The 20,827-nt window shown below is 38.3% G+C and overlaps 1 protein-coding gene across 3 annotated transcripts in view; it reads right to left on the bottom strand.

The window, feature by feature from the left end:
* camsap3 (calmodulin regulated spectrin-associated protein family, member 3) overlaps nt 1–20,827 on the bottom strand; it is a 45,440-nt gene that overhangs the window by 19,760 nt on the left and 4,853 nt on the right. For all 3 annotated transcript variants that reach the window (XM_067382586.1, XM_067382587.1, XM_067382585.1), the window contains exon 2: nt 5,003–5,268. In XM_067382586.1, the coding sequence (XP_067238687.1) occupies nt 5,003–5,268 (266 nt within the window). The remainder of the gene's footprint in view (nt 1–5,002; nt 5,269–20,827) is intronic.

Genomic DNA, 20,827 nt, shown 5'->3' on the forward strand with positions numbered 1-20,827 from the left:
CATTTGATATGTCATCTATGTTGTATTCTGAATAAAATATTGAAATTTGAAACTTCCACATCATTGCATTCTGTTTTTATTCACAATTTGTACAGTGTCCCAACTTTTTTGCAATCGGGTTTGTAGACATACAGATTATAACCAATGCATTTGGGACCAATTTGTGAGGCAAAATAAAATAAAATAAAATAAAATAAACCTCTCAGATCAGTTCAACATAACTGAGAGGTGGGTGACATGTCTGGTTGTTAATATTCAGCTGGATGATGACGCGGAGTCTGGATCACAGATTATCACTAATCTTCACAGATCTTTATCCTCTATGGGGGCTGGGCTCTGTGGAAAATATCAAACCTGCAGAGAGGTGAACAGCTAACCTGGAGGTCAGAGCAATGTGTCTCCAGATGTTCCTTCATTCGGAAGAGATTATGTTTCCCCTGTTCCACATAGAGTGGACCCTACAAAACAGTGCTTTTGCATCGTCAAGTCACATTTAGTCACAAGTCAGTGCTTCATCCAATATAGATCAAAAGGACTTCAAATAAATAAACAGGAAAGTGTTGCAAAATTAACCAATTATGAAATGACATTAATTTCAGCATTAAACCAGCTCTATAGAACACAAGTGTCATTATTCAGCTCAATTTAGTTTAAATTCAGTTCAACACGTGTCAATGCTGCAAATTTCATCAATTATGCAAAGATGCCAACACCATGGGACTTTAATTTATACAAGAGTACTGAACAACTGCCATATACAAATACCATTGTATGTACAAGGAGGTACATGGAGTAAACTATGGTATTATCAGCGTGCATGTCCAAACAAATTAATTTAATGTAAGTGCATTACAAGTGTGGCTTTGTCTTAGTCCTACAGAATGCAACATTTGCATATGACCATCAAGTTTTATTTATCACTACTTTATGTGCAGGAAGTATTCTGATATGTTGAGTTTTGATACATGCTCATTGCTAAAACGGCTTTGGAACAGCTAAAGTCTGTTTACTGGCCTTGGCTAACATCCTGCTGCGCCTCCATCCTAATACTACATCATGACCCATTTTCATCACGCTGCTACAGCAGCCAGTCAGTCAGCCAGCTGCCCCCACAGCCAGGCCCGGGAAGCGCACCACAAGCAGCCAGACAGCACCAGATGAGCCCAGAGCATCGGTACCGCTCACTGAGCGCATCATGACACCAGCAGGGGACCTGCAGCTGGGAGTCCCAGAGCACTGAATGTTCAACTGCCTCCAGCACCACACAATATTTGGCATCCTCAGAAGAGTCAGCACTCAGAGATGGCTCTGTTGGAGAACGGAGGCTGGAACAAATACACAGAATTTAAATTGGGTATAACGGGGGCGAGACAAAGCAAGAATTGGGTCACTGCGGAGAATGGTACCAAAAAAAGAAGTGGTATGACTTGTAGGGCTGTTATCAGGGTCCTCTCTTTGCTAAAATTGCAGCCTTTCTAAGCTCTTGCAAAGTCTTCAGTATGACCACTGTCATTAAAATCAATGCATCTATGAGCAATTTGTGGGATACTTTTTTTTTTTGGGGGGGGGGGGGGGTTTAGTTTTGTTTCAGTTTTGTTTTGGAAACAATGTTTTTATAATTCATAATTGCAATTATGATATACTTACAGTTGTTGCAATTTTATGTACAATACGCCAATCGACTATGTTTACAAATTAAATAAATTGTTGCACTGAATGCAATTTACAAATTATTTACACAGAACTTCATTTTGCATGTCTTGTTTTTATTGACAACATCCAAAATTGTCTCACAACTTATTGTAAATATTTAAAAAACTAAATTTGTAGTACCCATCTATATGTCGGCAGATTTAGGACCTGACACAGAGAAATTACATTTCTGTTAATACAGCCAATTGGGCACAGTAATCAGACAACCTAAAGGGATAGCTCACGCAAAAAATTTGTTTTTCTTTATTTCTTACTCACTCTCTGTATTAGTTTCTTTCTTCTGCTGAACACAAAAGATATTTTGAAGAATGTTGGTAATCAAACAGTTGACAGTTGACAGTCTTCCATAGTAGGAAAAAAATAATATGGAAGTTAATACATGCCATCAACTGTTTGATTACCAACATTCTTAAAAATATCTTCTTTTGTGTTCGGCAGAAGAAAGAAACTCATACAGATTTGGAAAACATGAGGGTGAGTGAAAGAAAAAAGAAAAAAAAAAAAAGTTTCTTTTTGGGTGAAAATATCACCTGTCTGATAAACTGACCCATCACTAGCCGTGACATTTATATTTGACAAAATTAACATTTGCTTTTAATGTAAAAATCTCTGAGCCCAAGGAGAATCAAACACACTATTAAAGCACTTCCAGCTGTGAAAAGGACCTTCTGACAGGGAGGAAAGTGCTACATCAGTACAAGGTCTGCAGTCTTTTATCTGGTTATTGTTTTAAAGCCTGATCCCTTAACCCTGCCACTATTTGTTAGCCCCTCCACTGTGTCTCTCCGCCCACCCCAGTGAGCCCGGGGTTAGTATGCCGGTCTTTCAATAACTGTCCTGTCCCTTACAGCTGGATCCACTCAGGGGAATTGCAGGAGAGGGGGAGATGCTTTATGTGCTATAATCCCTGGAAATCAAGCATAAACAGGAGTCGCCCCTCCCCAGAAGCCCCTTCACCTCCAGAAAACATCCCCCAGTGCTGCAACAAAACCATCCCCATGCTGGTCTAAGAAGGTGAATTGATTGTGACTTTTGGCAGGCCAAATCAGCTTTGATTTCCCATTGATCTGAACTGGTGAACTGTAATGAGTCACCCATGCTCAATACATCACAGATCCATCAGTTGCATCTCAAAACCTACTGAGGTTCCCAGCTAGATAACATTTTTTGCCATCATAGGCAGCTCCAAACAAAGGCTATCTCAAATTCTAGGTATGGCCTTCTGGATACCTCATTTGGGCCAAAACCTGTGGCAGAATCACGTGTGTTCATTGACTGCAACAAACTCAGTAAATTTCCATCCAAGTTGGCAAACAGCTTTAGAAAACATCGATAAAGAAGTATATTTTCATATTTTTATATACCACATAAGGGACTGTTTAAACCTGGTCACTTCATGCATTTTCTCTGATTGGATAGCTATCCAGGTGTAAATGCCATCCAAAACAAAAGTTCTGCACCACATCTTAAAGTTCAACACACAATCATCTTCATTAAAAGTAGTGAGACTAAATGGATCTTTCCAATGCTAATGTCGCTCTTTCTCCACGCCCCCCAGTGGTGAACCATTGAAATTTTTATATACTAATGAGGTAACGAAGCCACATTTACTGAAATCATGTGACTTTGGCAGTTTGATTCACACTCTGAACCACTGATTTGAAACAAAAGATTCATAAAGCTCAGAAGCTTCATGAAGCAGTGTTTTGAAATCGCCCATCACTAGATATTGTTGAATAAAGTCGTTATTTGTTTTTTTTTGGAGCACAAAAAATATTCTCGTCGCTTCATAACATTAAGGTTGAACCACTGTAGTCACATGAACTGTTTTAAATGTGTCTTTAGTAGCTTTCTGGGCATTGAAAGTGTTCATCATCTTGCTGGCAATAGAGGCCTCACTGAGCCATCGGATTTTATCAAAAATATCTTAATTTGTATTCTGAAGATGAACGAAGGTCTTACGGGTGTGGAACGACATGATGGTGAGTAATTAATGACAGAATATTAATTTTGGGGTGAACTAACCCTTTAACATTAAAAACACATGCAGCAGCAGGAATATTAGGCTGCTGTCACTTTAAGAGTTAATGCACTGATTTAATATACTGATACTATACACTTAAAGTGATAGTTCACCCAAAAATGAAAATAATCCCATGATTTACTTACCCTCAAGCCATCCTAGGTGTATATGACCTTCTTCTTTCAGACGAACACAATAGAAGATATAGTTAAAAAATATCCTGGCTCTTCCAAGCTTTATAATGGTACTAAATAGGGGGTGAGATTTTGAAGCTCAAAAAAAAAAAAAATGTATCCATCCATCATAAAAAAAATTCAAATGGCTCCAGGTTAATAAAGGCCTGAAGCGAAGCAATGCAGTTTTGTAAGAAAAAAATCCATATTTAAAACTAAAATAACCTAGCTTACAGAAGACGATGGCAGTTTGTGCACACAAAACTTTTCACACAGTGCGCAAGTTATCTTTCACTTGAATGCTGAAATTGGCAAGGCTTAAAAATGTGTGCAAACGATAAACTTTCATGATGATGCAGCACTGGTCCAATTGAGACAGTGACAGCACTCTCAGCGAGCCCTGCATGTGCTGTCTCTGTCTCTCATGTTGAGTGTGTGAGAGAAAGTGTGCTTCTCACTCACTTGCAAGCAACTGTAATCGTACACTAGCCATTGGCTAATTAAATACATTTTTAGTCGCCTCTTGTGAAATATGGTGGCAAGTGATTTACTTGCATTGTAGAGGGCTGACTTATTGAACTGAATCAACATTGAACTAATGATACTTTTGCCTTATGTAGGTAGAGTTGCTTATGAATGAACTGAACTCATTGCCACATTGACAGTTGAACTGAATCAACATTGAACTAATTTGAGCTGAATAATGCCACTTACCTTCAGTATAGCTACTTTACAGCTAAAATATTATTTGTGTTTCATCATTTTATAACACTGACAGTTAATTTTCCTGTTTATTAATGTGAAGCTGCTCTGAAAATCTATAAAGCGTTATATAAATAATTGTGACTTGACCATCAACTCTTTATCTTAGCCAACATCAGAATCAATCGTGATTGATAGTTGAGTCTCTCAGGCTATTAATGTGGCGCACATGAGAGAACTTGAGGTTGAATTTCGATTCGACAATAGACAGCGACTCAGCCCTGAGTTTTGAGACAAAAGCTACTGTATCAACTCCAAATTGCTGTTTAATGAAACTCAGCACTGTACATAATTCAGACAGGAATGTGCTGACTCCGCTCATACGTCTTACCATTTTGATGGGCTTCTGTCGGAGCTCGGCCTCTGTCACAGGGGCATTCTGGTCTTTGGGTGCAAAGCCCTTCCTGCCCAGGACCTGTAGGAGTGCTGGAATGTCTTTGGGGGGCCCCTCGGCCCCCGGGCTTCCGCCAAGCAGCAGGCCGTAAGTGCGACAGTAGAGTTCAGGGGACAGCAGCAGGCGCGTGACCGGAGGCTTTAGGTGTTCTTGCTCGTACTGATCACAGTAGAACGGCTCTCGCAGCTCCACTGGAACATTCTCTGCAGGAAAGAGAGAGAAAAAGGACGTGTTCAGAGTGGAATACTCGCATACTGCATACTACCCAGTATATACTGTATACAATTTTTTAAAACAGTATGTGGTACAATATGCAACATTAAACATGATCATAGAAATGCTGATTGGTCAGTATAGCACTCCCATGTGCTAAAATACATGTGTTACTAATGTAGTAACAGTTATTTCACAAAGGACTACTTGTTTGCATCTCTATTTTACATGTCGAAGACTATATCCTCAAGTGGAAGAATGACAATTAAATTTGCTTAATAAAATAAAACGATATGAATAATATATATAATAATATATATATACTATATGCCTTTCTCCACTGATTGTTAAAAGGCAGCTGTCTGACAGGGCAGGGAACATTGTTTGTGTAACATTAGCTGTAACACATTATTAGCTGTTTGATAACAGTCAAGCAAAAGACTAATTACCGTTATGTGTCTGATGTTGTAAAGAGCGATACCATTGTGCAGCGTTTACCACAGTAAGTTGACCGAGTGGATCTCAGAGTTGGCGCAAGCGAATGGAGGCGGGGCTAATTTGCATATTCATTTATTGTATATTAAATAAGGCCAATTTAAATATGTAATTTTAGTGATCAAAGATGAGTTTTAAGGGATAAAATTATTGACTACAGGGGGACTTGAACAACATGGGAAGACGAATTTAACAGAAGAAAGCACGTTAAGACTAGCAATGAGGAAATGCCCTACAGCCCAAATCATCTGATCGAGTGAGCAAAGCAAGGGTTCAACAAACCGCACACACACGAACATGCACGTCGCCATAAATCTAAAGACACTCAGGGAGTTGAAGTATTAGATGTGATGGTAAAGACACTCCTGGTTCAATTTCTGCTAATTGGTCGTTTGCTTCCACTCGCTGCCTCTCCAATAATCGGCTCTCTGGGCAACAGTGACATCACTTTCCCCAGGGTGCACCACAGCTGAGTGCGCACACACAATCAGACACGCGCAAGCACCCAGAGCCCAGCCTCAGAAAGCCACACACACCAGGATCACTTCAAAAGCTAAGCAGTTCAGGGCTGAGGTCTGCGGAGCCAATAAGAGGCAGGTGTTCAATGTCTGCAGAGCGTTTGATGTGCCGGACAATAGGAGATATCCAACCTATCAGTCTCTTTTTCCTCACACAAACACACAGACATACCGTAGAGACCTATGATTTCAGTGATGTGACAGAAATATATTAGGATTGTACAGTAGAATGTACTTAAAGTAATAACTTTATTTTTTTTAAGCAATAAATCACAAATTCTCTTTAATTTTAAAGCAGAACCAAGTAACTTTTTTTACCTTCATAAATAGTTTAAGTACTTACAATGGTTAATTGACTTGTAGTGGTGTGTTTGAGGCATGCACTAACCCCCCTCTTAATCAGTTTTAATCAAATGATTAAAAATGCTTTTGATTATTAATGTTATTAAACCATTAAAAACAGAATCCAGAAAAAATTAAACAGAAAACACAGAATTTGGTTTAAAAAATAAACACAAATTGATTTTATAGGGCCCTAAATAGTAATCAAGTAACAAATTACATAAAATTTAATTAAACCATTAAAACAGAATGCAGACATTTGAAAAAAAAAAAAAAAAAATGATTTTGGGGAAAAATAACCTACACAGACCACGTGAGGTGACAAACACTGACTAAATGTGTAATCTGAACCACATCGAATGGAGAACAGCGATCCACATTTATGCGACACATATTCTTTTACACAGTCATGCTTTGTCAAGACGAGAGTTTGGATTTGAGTGTCTACACCTGTGAAAAGATAGACAAAGGGAGACAGCTCCTGGGCTGGTGTGAGACAGTTTCTGTAAACAGGCACCAAACACACACAAAACCTTGAGAAAGCAGACTTGAAACGTACACCTCACACGCCCACTGTGAACTGGTTCTGCCACATTCAGGGCCAATCACAAATCCACAATAAGACAGGCACCTCTCCACCACATCCATGTTTAACAAATAGCCAGAAGTCGTGGGACCAGTTCTAGGACACATCAGAGGACATAAATATTTTGATAGGAGCAGCTAAATATGCGGTACCAGAATACATGTTTATATAATGCAGTTTTTGTATTTGATCTTGTATTTCAATCGATGCATACGATCAGTAAATCCCTCCCCGTCTGACGATGTCGATCACTCGAAATTCAAATTTACGCTTTCAATCATGTAATTGTACACCTGTACACAGAGCTTCATGCCACCAGGAACACCAATTCTTTGTGTCCTTGAAGTCAACGTGAAACGATTACTTCCATAATGTTTAATGGTTTAATTAAACTAAAATTGAATTAAACCATTAAAATAGATTCCAGAATTTTTTTTAAATGAAAAACATGGGTGAAAAAAGTTCCAAAAGACTCTTATTTCAAATAAGTGTTGTTCTTTTGAACTTTCAATTAGGGCTGGGCGATATATCGAATGCTTTTGTCACGCGCATTTCGTCAGTAAAGCCGGTTCCCTGATTACCACTAAATCGCCATCACCTGCTTTCAAATGGAGCGCCATTTAATAGACAGAGCCGTAGTTAACTGACAAGCCACGCAATATCGCATTCAATATCGACGGCGATTCATATCGATATATGACAAAAGCATTCGATATAATCGCCCAGCCCTACTTTCAATTCATTAAAGAATCCTGAAACAAAAATGTATCATGGTTTCCACACACATTAAGCACAATTGTTTTTAACATTGATAAATGATCAAATCAGTATGTTAGAATGCTTTCTGAAGGATCATGTGACACTGAAGACTGGAGTTACAATCACAGGAATAAAAACTATTAACTGTTCTATAATCTAAACTATAATCCCAAAAACTATAATGTGTCTTGGAACGGTTTCATATTGAACCGAAAATATATTTACACCGCTCATGATAATGAAAATTGTTGTGTTTTGTGCCATTGCTTTGGCAAAGCATCAATCGAACTAAAAAACAAAATCGCGATATGGTTTTGTGCACATCAAACTGTGTGTATAAAATCAAACTGCAACTTAATTAAGATTATAGTCTGCTGCTGTTGATTCAGAACAGCTCATGAACCAGTATTTTTTCAAGTTTTTGAGAACAGCTCGATTCACAGTGAATTGAACAATCTCTGCACATACTGCCAGTTCAGCATGCATTTGAGAATGCAAGGTGTGGCAGTTATGCTTTATTTTCACATTTGCATAATTTCCAACATTTCTGTGGTTAGATGATTAAAAATCTAGTTAAATGCTGTAATGTTCTCAGAAACCTAAAAGCTTTCTGCCAAAATAAAAGTTTGAGGGTTTAACTCTTGGAAGTGAAGGCAGTATTGGAACTTTACTACTGTAAAAGTACAATAATTATTAATATAACTATGAAATATTTGTGAGGGAATGCCCCCAGAACCCCTCGAGGGGCTGAGTAAAAGTCCACCCCCCATGGTCTCACAAAATTCTGTGGGAAACACTGGTGAACATGAAAAAAAAACCCACACCAAACTCAAACTTGTGCTCGGTAGAGTATGTTTAAGTTGGGATGAGAAAAAATAAAAAAATCATTTTATCCAGTAAGAATTGATCGGATCATGAAAAGTGGGCATTCCATAATGGAGCCAGACCTGAACATGAGACTGATGAAACAGCGTCTAAATAGCTAACGGTTAACATAATGCAATTGCCAATGTGGCCTATGTGACATCAGCAGACAAGGAAAATTGTTTCGGAGGCAGAGTAAATTATGACATTTTGATAAAAGATTTTAGGGAAGAATTAAATACAGTTTAAACAAACAACAAGCCAAAAATAATAATAATAATAATAATAATAATAATTAATCGATAATGAGAATTTCTAATAAAGGGGGCAGCAATACATTGCCCACCAACTGGGTGACACATAAAGCTCAAACCCAGAATGCAAAGCAGGATGCAAAAGCCACAGCGATGTGAGATGAGGGTGGCTGATAGAGGCTTCATTTCCCTGTAGGACTGGCAGTCAATGAATGACTAGTCTGTACTGCACCTTCAGAGAAAGGATGGGAGAGTAATACCTGAAAACAGAGAGGGCGAAGCTAAACTAGGACGAAATTTAATGGGACAAGCGCTGGATCCACACACACACACACACAGAGCAGTGCTGGAGAAGCTAGTCTGGAACTGTAGCTCATCAAATTACAAGCTACTCACAATTTAAAGTAGTCCTAAAAAGTAGTTAGCTGAATAGTAATTTTCTGAACTGGTTAAAACAAAATCAACCCAAATGAACTCATGTGCAGAATTGAATTGGACATAAAAGTATGCACAGAAGCCAAGTGTGTTGAAGTGTCAAATGACTGTTGTGTTGTTCTAAAATTCTCCTTCTAATTAAAGTCTGTGAAGTGGAGCAGGACAGCAGGACAGCATCCCCCCAGATCCCACTCAGCTCAAAATACCCCACAGATCATTTATTATAGCTTGTCAAATATGCTCCTGTTTGGGTTTGAGCAAAAACACGCCATTTGTGTGTGTGTCCCTTTAAATGCAAATGAGCTGCTGCCCCCAGCCCCTTTTTACAGAAGAGGGCGGAGCTTTAACAGCTTGTGCTTCGGTTGCTCAACAACAACAAAGCTGGAGAATCTCACGCAGACAAAATGATGATTGTCAGTAACGGTGTTCAGCCTTACATTGTTCAAACCAGAGTTAGACACTAATGGAGAGACTCAGGAAGAAGTTACAACTTATAGAATGCATCTGAATGTTTCTGAATGGTTACTGTGTAAATTCATGAAGTTGCTGTGGAGTTGATTCAACTCATGGACTAGCATGTGCCGTCGTGTTAATCTTTTGTGCAAATTCAATGCTGAATTTACCCTCGTTTGTGAAGCGTCCAACGTAAAATGACAGCATGGTAACACTCTACAACAACAACTCTTCATCTTCTCTAAAGCAGCCCAACATGGCCTCACCCCCTTTGTTGTGTTTTCTCGGGGGTGGGGTTTATGTAAATTTTGGGGTTTGTGATGTCACTAACCACGAAGAAGCTTCTTGTAGTCCCTACCAGCTGTTTGTTGTACTCCTTAAACAGCAAATTCTTTAAAAGAAAATATCTCCCTTTGCATTGAACTTTGAGCATTGTAACTTTGCAGATGTTGTTTATGCTCAAACAGCAACATTAAACACTAACTAAAGTTAAAAAAGTGAAATTCTAATCAAGGACCCCTTTAAAACAAGACAGGGAGAATGGTTTGTATGCACAAACAGTGGGAAACTCATTATATTAAATGCAGTTTGAAGCTTGTGACATAGACGCACATCAACCCGATCATTTTACGTAGCATTCATGTAAATACTGTGTTTGGATTCAGAAGGTGTCCATGTAAATGTGACCACTGTTTAGATAAGGAACAATGCAAGTGGAAGATAGGGAATCAAACAAGCTTGCAAAGACAGAACTGCTCATGGTCTCAGCCAACCCAACACTTCATCAAAACGTCATTCATCTAGGTTCATCAACCATAACTCAATCCAGGACAGCCAGGAACCTTGGAGTTGTGATCGATGATCAGTTAAACTTCACAGACCATATTAGTTACGTTTCCATCCACCTATTTTTATGCACATTTTGGGATTTTGCATAAAAAAAAAATACAAAAAAACACATGCTGGATGAAAATGCCAAGATGCACATAAATTCTAAAAATGTGCATAAAGAAAAAATGCTCTCAAATGAGTCGGATACATTTTTTTATGCAATACAAAAACATTTGCATAAACTGCGATGGAAACACTTTTACCAAATAAATCCCTTGATGCGCATCAAAAAAGACGTGCCTTTGGCAATGGGACGGCATAACTGGACTAACCAGCGGACCGATCTCGTTGCACAGCTGTTTTGGTCATTCTGTAATGCCTGAGAAAAGTCTGTCGTTGAAGTAGGTTTTGTTTAATTCCGTTCACAAACACCATCTGAATGCAAAATAACATGACAGTGTTTATTGCGTTTTATCTGCGCGCTCTAATGCGCAAATACTATTATATGCAAACATTATTATATACAGTGGCTTCTACTGCAGAAACTTCTATTTTCCATATTAGTGATATTTAGCGCCAGCAAAGACTATAGAATAACAAAAGTTGTGTCACTCATATTGTTTTGAATGGGAGAAAGTGCAACACGCAACATGGCGGAATAAGTCCCGCCTTCTAAATAAGAGCCAATCGCCGAATGGTAAAGTCATCGCGTCACTGCAGCGGCCGTTAGAAGCTACGGTTCCTATAGAAACAGTCAGACGCGCGGCTCCAAAATGAGGCACATTTACATCTGCGCATGTACATTAGCTTAATCCAGCCTAAAAAATGCAGGGTTTTTTTGTCATGATTTGAGCGTTTGGAAAAAAAAAATTATGAGAAAGTTCTTGTCAGATTTCATTGGTGATTTCAAATATGAAATTTAATCGAAAGCTTGGCAAAAAGCTTTGGAGAATTTGATGTTTCCCCATTCAAAGAGATAGGAGCTGCACTTGAATGCCTGAGAGGCGTTTCAAAGATGGTCGCCGAGTGAAATGACTGATCTTAAAGGGACTTTGGCGCCAGTTTATCAGGAATTGACAATTTTGTTCTCTTCGACTAACTGGATGGAAACAGTGCTTTATTCGCAAATGTTTTATGCGTTATTCCAAATTTGCGCATTAGTTAAATACGCAACTTTTGGATAGCTATGTACTGCTAGAACTGCCTGGCTCTGTAGATTTGCCTTGTACAACATAAGGAAGATCAGGCCCTTCCTACTGGAGCATGCTACACAACTCCTTGTCCAAGCTCTTCTTCTATCCAGACTGGACTATTGTAATGTAACGCTCTCTTGGCAGGCCTTCCAGCATGCGCTGCCAAACTTCTGCAACTGATCTACAGTAGAACGCTGCAGCAAGACTGGTTTTTAACCATCCATAGAGGGCGCACGTCACAACTCTCTTCATAAACTTGCACTGGTTGCCAATTGCAGATAGCATCAAATTCAAGGCTCTGATGTTGGCCTACAGAATAACCACTGGCTCTGTACCTTATACCTAAACTCACTACTTTAGACCCATGTGCCAGCCAGAAACGTTCAGCAAACGAACGGCACCTTGTGGTGCCATCCCAAAGAGGCACAAAATTACTTTTCACTGACCTTTACCTGGACTGTTCCCTGCTGGTGGAATGAGCGTTACTCAACCCAAGCTTTTTCAATGGCTGAAGGCATTTTTTCATCAACACTTGATCCATTCATGCTAACACTTCCTATTCTATATATCTATAAAAGAAATAAATTTTTAAAAAAAATTTGCTACATGTACTGTGCCCTATTGTTGGTTAGATTGCTTCTACTCTTCTCCTCATTTGTAAGTTGCTTTGGATGAAAGCGTCTGCTAAATGATTAAATTTAAATGTAAACAAGGAAAGAGAGGTGAACACTCAATAAGAAGCATGTCAGATGACAACCACTACCAGTGTCCTAGACACTATTATGACAGCAAACACCAACTCTGAATGTGTAAACATTACCCATATCACTCTGTTTTTCATTGGCGTAGACTATCTGATGTGCTTTTGCTCTCTCTCTCACGCACACACACACACTTGCACCAATTTCAGTCAATAAAAAAGGTGAAAGGTTAAGAGATTCAGGAGGTCTGGCTCAACGGCGGCAGTGGACAGAAGCGTGAAATCAATAAACGAAAGGAGACGATCTCTCATTAGAATGGTTTGGCTTAAGTCAGCTGAGCAGGACTCCAAAAGCAAACAGACATTTTACATAGAAGTCTGCAGAGCCAGAGACAAATAGGATGTAGCGTCTCCACACCCACAGTTCATGCGGTGACGTGACTGACGGGTCAGCTGAGCTTTACACGCCTGTCACATCTCAATACGCCTGCAAACACTGACAGCTTAAGCCAACAGAAGAGCATTACACCTTTAGGATCTGTATCATAAGACCACTGTTTCAAGTTTCCAATATAAAGCTGAATAGCTTCTTTACACTACAGAGAAGGGTCAACCTCAGATTTGAAGAGGGTTGTCATGGGAACATTGAGCATTAAAGTCCATTTTTGTTTTAATTAAAGGGCAGCGGGTACAATCAGAGGACCACACAGAGCTTTTATGACCATCACGCTCTGGTCTACTGGACTCTCGGGTTAGGAATAATCAATTTGATATGACAGGCCGCTTCATCAACAAAATGTCATCAAACAACTCGGGTGAGAAGTAGATACTCTGATATTATGCAATAGCTAGGTACATGACAAGTAAGAACATGAACATATCTATTTTAGTTGAAAATACAAATTTTTTCACTATTTTAGATTTTTGGACACACACAAACACAAGCTAGGTTTCCATATAAACATGAAGGGAATCTAATCAAGTTGTTCGAGCGGATGACGGTTGTATAGGTAACCTAGTAACCAGTGAATAAAACACCATCAGCGGAAACAGCCGATTAGTAAATTGTATTTTCCTTCAGGAAATAATAAAGTTTATCAAATCAAAATCAGATTAGTCACATGGGTTTAATGTTCTCTATGTCAGAATTTATTCGACAAATGCATTTCCATCTCCCACTATTCTCAAAAGTCAAAAACCACTTCAAGTGAGCATAAAAAACCTTTTTGCGATTTATTGAAATTTGGCGTTTCCATCACGTTTCTGATGCAACACTTCAAAATGTGCATAAAAACAGGGTGATGGGAAAAAAAGCTACACACACACACACACACACACACACACAGGTTTGCTTCACTATATTAGTGAGGACATTGCATATACTATTATATAATATTTTGACCTTTTATATCAGGTTAAAGATATTTTCTATTGCCCAAACCAGAAACATGTGCAAAGCACTAGATTTAAATAAAAACATGTTTTGACCGATTTATAAGGCTTTTTATCTAGTGAGGACGGGTAAAATGTCCTCACTAGTCGGTTGTCATAATATTTCACTATTAAAGATAGGACATTTGGCCATCAAAGTAGAGCCAAACCTGTTCACACACAAACAATACTTTAACTAAAATACACATAAGTCTTTTTCAGATTAACATATTACTGTGGAATCTACATCCTTTACATTTCACAGCAGGATAAGCTGGATTGAAATATCTACTTACTTATGTATGTACACTGCATTGCTGTTAAGAAGTTAGGACTTTTAAAGGGAAAAAAAGAAAAGAAATTAATACTTTTACTCTGCCAGAAGAACGCATTAAGACATTTATTATGATACACAATATTTGTTTTTCAAATAAATGCTGTTTAACTGTCTATTCATTAAAAAATGCTGAAAAAAATGTATCAGTTTCCACAAAAATCAGCATATCAGAATGATTTCTGAAGGATCATGTGACACTGAAGACTGGAGTAATGATGCTGAAAATTTAGCTTTGACATTACAGGAATAAATTACATTTTAAGATATATTGACATAGAATACAGTTATTTTAAGTTGTAAAATGATTCACAATATTAATGTTTTTACTGTATTTTTGATCAAATACATTTTTTTAGCAATGTAAAAAATATAAACGTTTCTTCTAAACATTTTAGTAATGCCTTTAGTCTCACAAACATGGCAAACCTCAGTAAAGAAGTCCTGACTGAGGTTAAACAGGCCAGATTTTTCTGTGGATAATCTTTTACCAGACAAGCTCTTTCTTTTAAGTTAATGTTTCTGAACAAAAGGCTTTCTTTTCCAAATCCTCTCAAATTAACTTCTTACTTTGAAGGTTGGTGATAGTGTTTTGACCAGCGTCAGGTATGCCCACAAACAAAGCATTCTTCATATCTCTAACAAACACCAACGCAGCAAGCTGAGTCAGCAAACCAAAAAGAAAATGCAAGTGGCCTCTTTGTGTTCAGCCTTCACTGGTAAAATGACACTGGAATCTCATTGTAATCTTAGCTTTCATGACTTCAGATTTTAAGGGCGTGTTCATCAAGTAATTCCCTAAACAACATGATAAAAAACAAGCAAAGGCCACAGGTGTTCAGAGCCACATCACCTGATGAATCACCGCAGTGACACACTGATGATTCCAGCATGACTAATACAGGCAAAACGCTCACAGGACCATTAGAGAGGAACGAGCCTACCGGGTCATTGCAACACTGGCCATCCTTAAACATTCGTGGATGAAGAACACGTTATCAGAGAAAACGTACCATTCTTTCTTGCTGATGTGCGTAAAACCTTTTTAAGGAGCTAGATGTACCAGCATCAATCTACGCTTACCCTACTAACAACCTTGCCTGAAATCAGTACCAGATTATTTTATCATTTGTGCTCAAGCTGTACTTGAACTGAAAGCTCTCATAACTAGGACAGAGCTCCAAGGACCGCAGCCAAATTCATCCAGAATCCAGAACATTATGAAAGTCAAATTAAATTTTTACATTTTCTGTAGACAGTAGGGCTGCACGATTAATCTGAATTAACCCGAAATCGCGCTTAAACTATTTGGCTTAGTGCGATTATGAAATCACAAAGGCTGCGATTATTTTTTTATGCGCAGCTTGTCAGCGAAGCACAGCTCTGTGATCAGTAACATGCATTTGAAAAAGCAACATGCAAACATCTTTCCAAACATGAGAAGCATTTATGCATCACTTGTCCAACAAAAGACAACATTTAATTATCTGTTTTAACTCTAAACTCTCTTCATAACATCAGTTGAGTGTTTGAAAACATCCTTCTGTGAGATGATGTGGCTTCTAACACAGAATAAGACACAACATATTATTTCACAGTATTCTATACTGTGATGAAGGCTATGTGTCGATTAGCGATTAATAAATATACTTTATTATCATGAAAATACCTGAGAAGGTTTGAAGAACTCAGATAAACCATATTGTCGTAGTCATTTTTATTAGTCCAGTTTAATCAATCAAAGCATTTCAGTCGTTTGTTTATTCAGCTACAGTGTGTGTGATGCTCATAGTATGATTTCCTGGATTGACGTGCATATCTGGAGTTTCTGCGTGAGAGCGCCCTCTGGCTTTCAGATGGAGCAGCATTTAGCCGTACTTCACTGACAAGCTGCGCATAAAAATAAATACATTTTTAAAAACGCAGCCAATTGCCAAATCACGTGTGGTTTAATTTCGATTAATCGTGCAGCCCTAGTAGACAATGAGTAGCGCCTATCTGCGTAAAACTGACCACCAGGATGGTTGCCAGGGCAATGAAAATGTATATCAGGGGTGTCCAACCCTGCTTCTGGAGGGCTACCGTCCTGCAGATTTCAGTTCCAACCCTGGGTAATAAAGGACTTCTGAAGTGAAGCGATGCATTTGTGCAAGTAAAATATCCATATTTAAAACGTTATAAATTCAAATAATTAGCTACGACCGTATGCAGAATGTGCGAGTCGGAAGAGTATCCATTGACCTGACACACAACGTAATGACGAACGCAGAGATCCAAAGGATAGAGCAACACAAATCACCGGTCACGGATTATAAGTCTAAAACGATCATTTGTAAAGAGAAATTTTGGAGGATTTCGATATAAGAGAAGAGGAGCTTAAATTTGTTGCACAGCCCTATTTGTTTGAACCGCGAGAGACGTTTAAGCTTACGATACTCCTACATCATGTGTCATAGATCGCGTCACATTCAGTTATTTGAATTTATAAATATGTATATTTTTCTTTAAAAAAACGCATCACTTCACTTTAGAAGGCCTTTATTAACCTCTATTCACAACCATTATAAACCTTTGAGAACTAAGGATATTTTTAAATATATCTCTGATTGTGTTTGTCTGAAAGAAGATAGTTATAAACACCTATGATGGCTTGAGGGTTAGTAAATCATTGGGGGAAAAAAATATTTTTTGGGTGCATTATCCCTTTAAATATATCTTGGAATCATGTTATGTGTGGTTTGAAATTGCGCAAGATTCTCTTCTTTTTGAAAGTATGGCCAATTTTTTACCTCTAATACCATCTTTCTGGGAAAAATCATAAGTCTGAATAATAAAGGCTGGAATACATTACACGACATTACACTGGATGAGAAAACACTAGTTGTCGAAAGTAATAGCCAGTCTGCAGATTTTTGTGCAGTTAGAGTTGACAGATTTCATGCATGTTTGATATTTTGAGTTGATTTTGGAACACAGTTTTAGTTTGTCATGCATCTCCAAGCAACAAGGCACATGTTTCTGCTTGAGTTGTTGTGTTCAGAATGTTTTCTGCTATAACTATTTACATATGTTTGATGTCAAGTGTTTTAGGGTGCTTTCACACTGGTAGTGTAGCTCGAAACAGGGCACCATGAAAAACTGTCTTGATTCGATTCAGACTTACCTCAAGAAGTAAAGTAACTGACTACTTCATTAGTAAAACACATAGGTTTGATGTAGGATGACAGTTTGATGAGTGTGAGCATGCAGTATCATCATACAGAAGGAGTAGGGTTGTCAAAAGTAATGAAAGTCTGTAATAAAATTTAAAAAAGTGACGAGACCAGCATTTCCCTCTAGCATTTTGAGCACTGTTGAGTGGATTTGTAAACACCTCTGATTGGCCATTGTGTTCAAGCACTCAACAGATATGTTGCAAAAATGTTGTAAATACACATCAATGACGCTCTTCACGAAGAGCTTACACAGATACACACGGGAGCATTTAAAAGCAAGCATCTATCAGCTAGTGGAAAACAGCTTTCTCCTCAAAAGAGTCTGTTTGCAAGCCTTCATCCAATGCACACACAGTAAACGAAAGTGTCGTCCACTTTGCTAGACATAATAGCGCCAAATTAATTACAAAAAACAATGTATTCACCTGCCTTCTGTTTTCTATCATGCGCCATGCATGTTTGTGATGATGTAAGACAAATGCAAATGCATAGGGTTTGATGGAATCAAGTGAATGTGAAACAAGACCAACGCTGCGGGGGAAAAACAATCGCGCTCGGACCACAGCAAACGTGTCCATTGTGAAAGCCCCCTCAAAATGGGCTCAGATTTTAAGAGTTGTGTAGTGTATTCCAGCCTTTAGAAAAGTAACAGCACACCTCTCCCTCAACAAGCTGCATGATTTGAAGATTCATTCACATCCTTAGCACAAACACATGCAACAAAACAATAGTAGTCATGCTTGCCTTGGCTCAATCTCGTCATCTGCATTCAGGCTGTACCTAAACTCAAAGCTCTTGCATCTAGGACAGCACTCCAAAGATAGATATTTATTGAGCCGAGTTCATCCAGAGTGAAGCTTTGGCCAAAAACCCACTCGAAAAAAACCCATGCTGATAACACAGGTAGCAATTAGCAGCACAGCGTGCCTTAAAAGCGTAGGTACACTGCAGAGATGCAGCTCAGCGCAGGACCAGGGCTCTGATATGAAGATGAGGGCTACATCTCAGACTCGCAGCGAGAGTGATGATGTCATCGGGTTCAAGCAGGAAAACAAGTGCAGCGCTGGATCAGAGGTCTGAGGTCGCGCACACACACACACACACACACACACACACACACACACACACACAGTCATGTCTCAACGCTGAAATACAGCCATCACTGCACTGCAGCCAAGCCTCTTTAATCTGGCCTGATTTCTCTCTGGCTCGGCTGTGTGTGACTTTGACCGGAGGGTGTGGTCGAGCAGGTCTGCTATTGATGCAGGGAGTGAATACAAACATTGAAGTGCCACATACTGCAGCTCACAGACTAATTATACATCAACCAGGTGAATTAAGGAGATTTCAGTTTCTCACACTCAGGGCAGATCCTAGCTATGCATGGTGGTTAATCTGGAACAAAAGGGACATCTTGTCAGAAAACCTAGAAGTTTTAATGTCTGTAGAGTTAAAGGTGTCTCTATATATTCATTTAAATAATATTATGACTGAAACGGGCATGCTCAAAACCAAAAGAGATGCCTCACTGCTTACTTCTTTCCTAATCAATCCTAATAAGACAGTGTCCCGACCATCATGGAGTCTCATAAGTGACAGACCTGAATAACAATTGATTCCAAGAGAACAACATTGCCACTGGAAATATTTTTCCCCATTCATTTTTCCCACAAGGATTTTAAAAAAGTCTTTGCTAAAGCGTTATAAGCCATTAACCAAATCAACAAAGCTTCAAGGTGAATTACAACAATACAAAAATTTGATTTGAAGCAAAAAAGCATTTGAAAATTGAACAAAAAGACAAATGTACAAGCTCTTAACAGCTTTAATAAGGCAAAGAACTACCATCCCATGAAGCACTGCGAATGACAAATAAAGATGTATATTTTATATTTATAAACACTATATTTTATTAGTTTTTGCACTAACTATAATGTTGTTTGCAGTGCCTCATGGGAGTGGGCAGGCTCTAAAGAGATATTTTGGCATGATTGGTTTGTTTTAATTCTATGATTGATTTAAATTTCTTTGCAGAATCATGGGTAATGTAGTTTTTCATTGCACTGTTAAACAAATATTTAAAAAAAAAATAATTAATTAATTAATTAATGCAGGCTGATATCTTCAACAAAAGCATACATTATTGATTAACAGCCCATTAGCTTACAGTAGGTCTGTCTATTATCGTTAAAAATAAGTTTCCCTACAGAGAAAATGAATTGGATTTTTCCTCCTGGAACCCGACTGCTGCACTCCACTGAGCTTGATGTTATCATGTTGCTAAACTAACGGCGAGATACTTTAATAAGCACAAAAATACACAGCACAAACCATTTTTAATTACACTGAACTATTTCTAGCAATATTTTTCAATAGTAAAATGCGTTTATTTTCATTAAAGCTGCAGTCTGTAGGTTTTGCCTTTTTGTCGCCATCTCTGTTCGAAACCTGCAATTTCAGTTATTTGCGGAATTATCATCTTTACAGCTCCTCAGCGCGGATGAATCTAATGTTTTGAGGAGAATGTGTGGCTGTCAGTCACCACACCGGTGGATACTGTACAGGTACTACCAAATCACAGATTGTAGTCTTGTAAGTATGACCAAAATACTAATTTTCACCAGAAAATGCCATCTAAACAAGTAAGTAACAAATCTGCCACTTTTGTTCTGACCAACTGAGAAAAAAATTACAATAAATCGCACTGCCAATGGTGATTAAATCTAACAATTGCTTGGCTCAGATCAGTCAAACCATGCAAATTATTATTATTGTTATACTTTGTTCTCAAATTGTTAATGTTATCAGCATTGCATGACTAGGTGTATTTAGTGTGTATTAGCGTTACCTGTGATCTCTAATTGTCCATTCGTCATACCATACAATCCGCTATCAAAATGATAAGTTTAATTATTGCAGCTGCTGTGAGAAAAGGCTATAAATGATCCGTCACCTGCACCATCCTCACATGATATAGCCTACTAGCTGGGACTCTTTCTTTCTGTTAACAGACATGACGTAATGACCGTGAACCGGGCTAAGGTAAGGAGACAGTTTTGAACAGTGGCTGGTTATGGACTTGCTCAAAAAAATAGATTTTGGATCATTTTTAACCAAAAAAAAAAAAAAAAGTTACAGA

This window comes from Chanodichthys erythropterus, chromosome 3 (genome assembly GCF_024489055.1).
Source record: "Chanodichthys erythropterus isolate Z2021 chromosome 3, ASM2448905v1, whole genome shotgun sequence".
NCBI lineage: Eukaryota > Metazoa > Chordata > Actinopteri > Cypriniformes > Xenocyprididae > Chanodichthys > Chanodichthys erythropterus.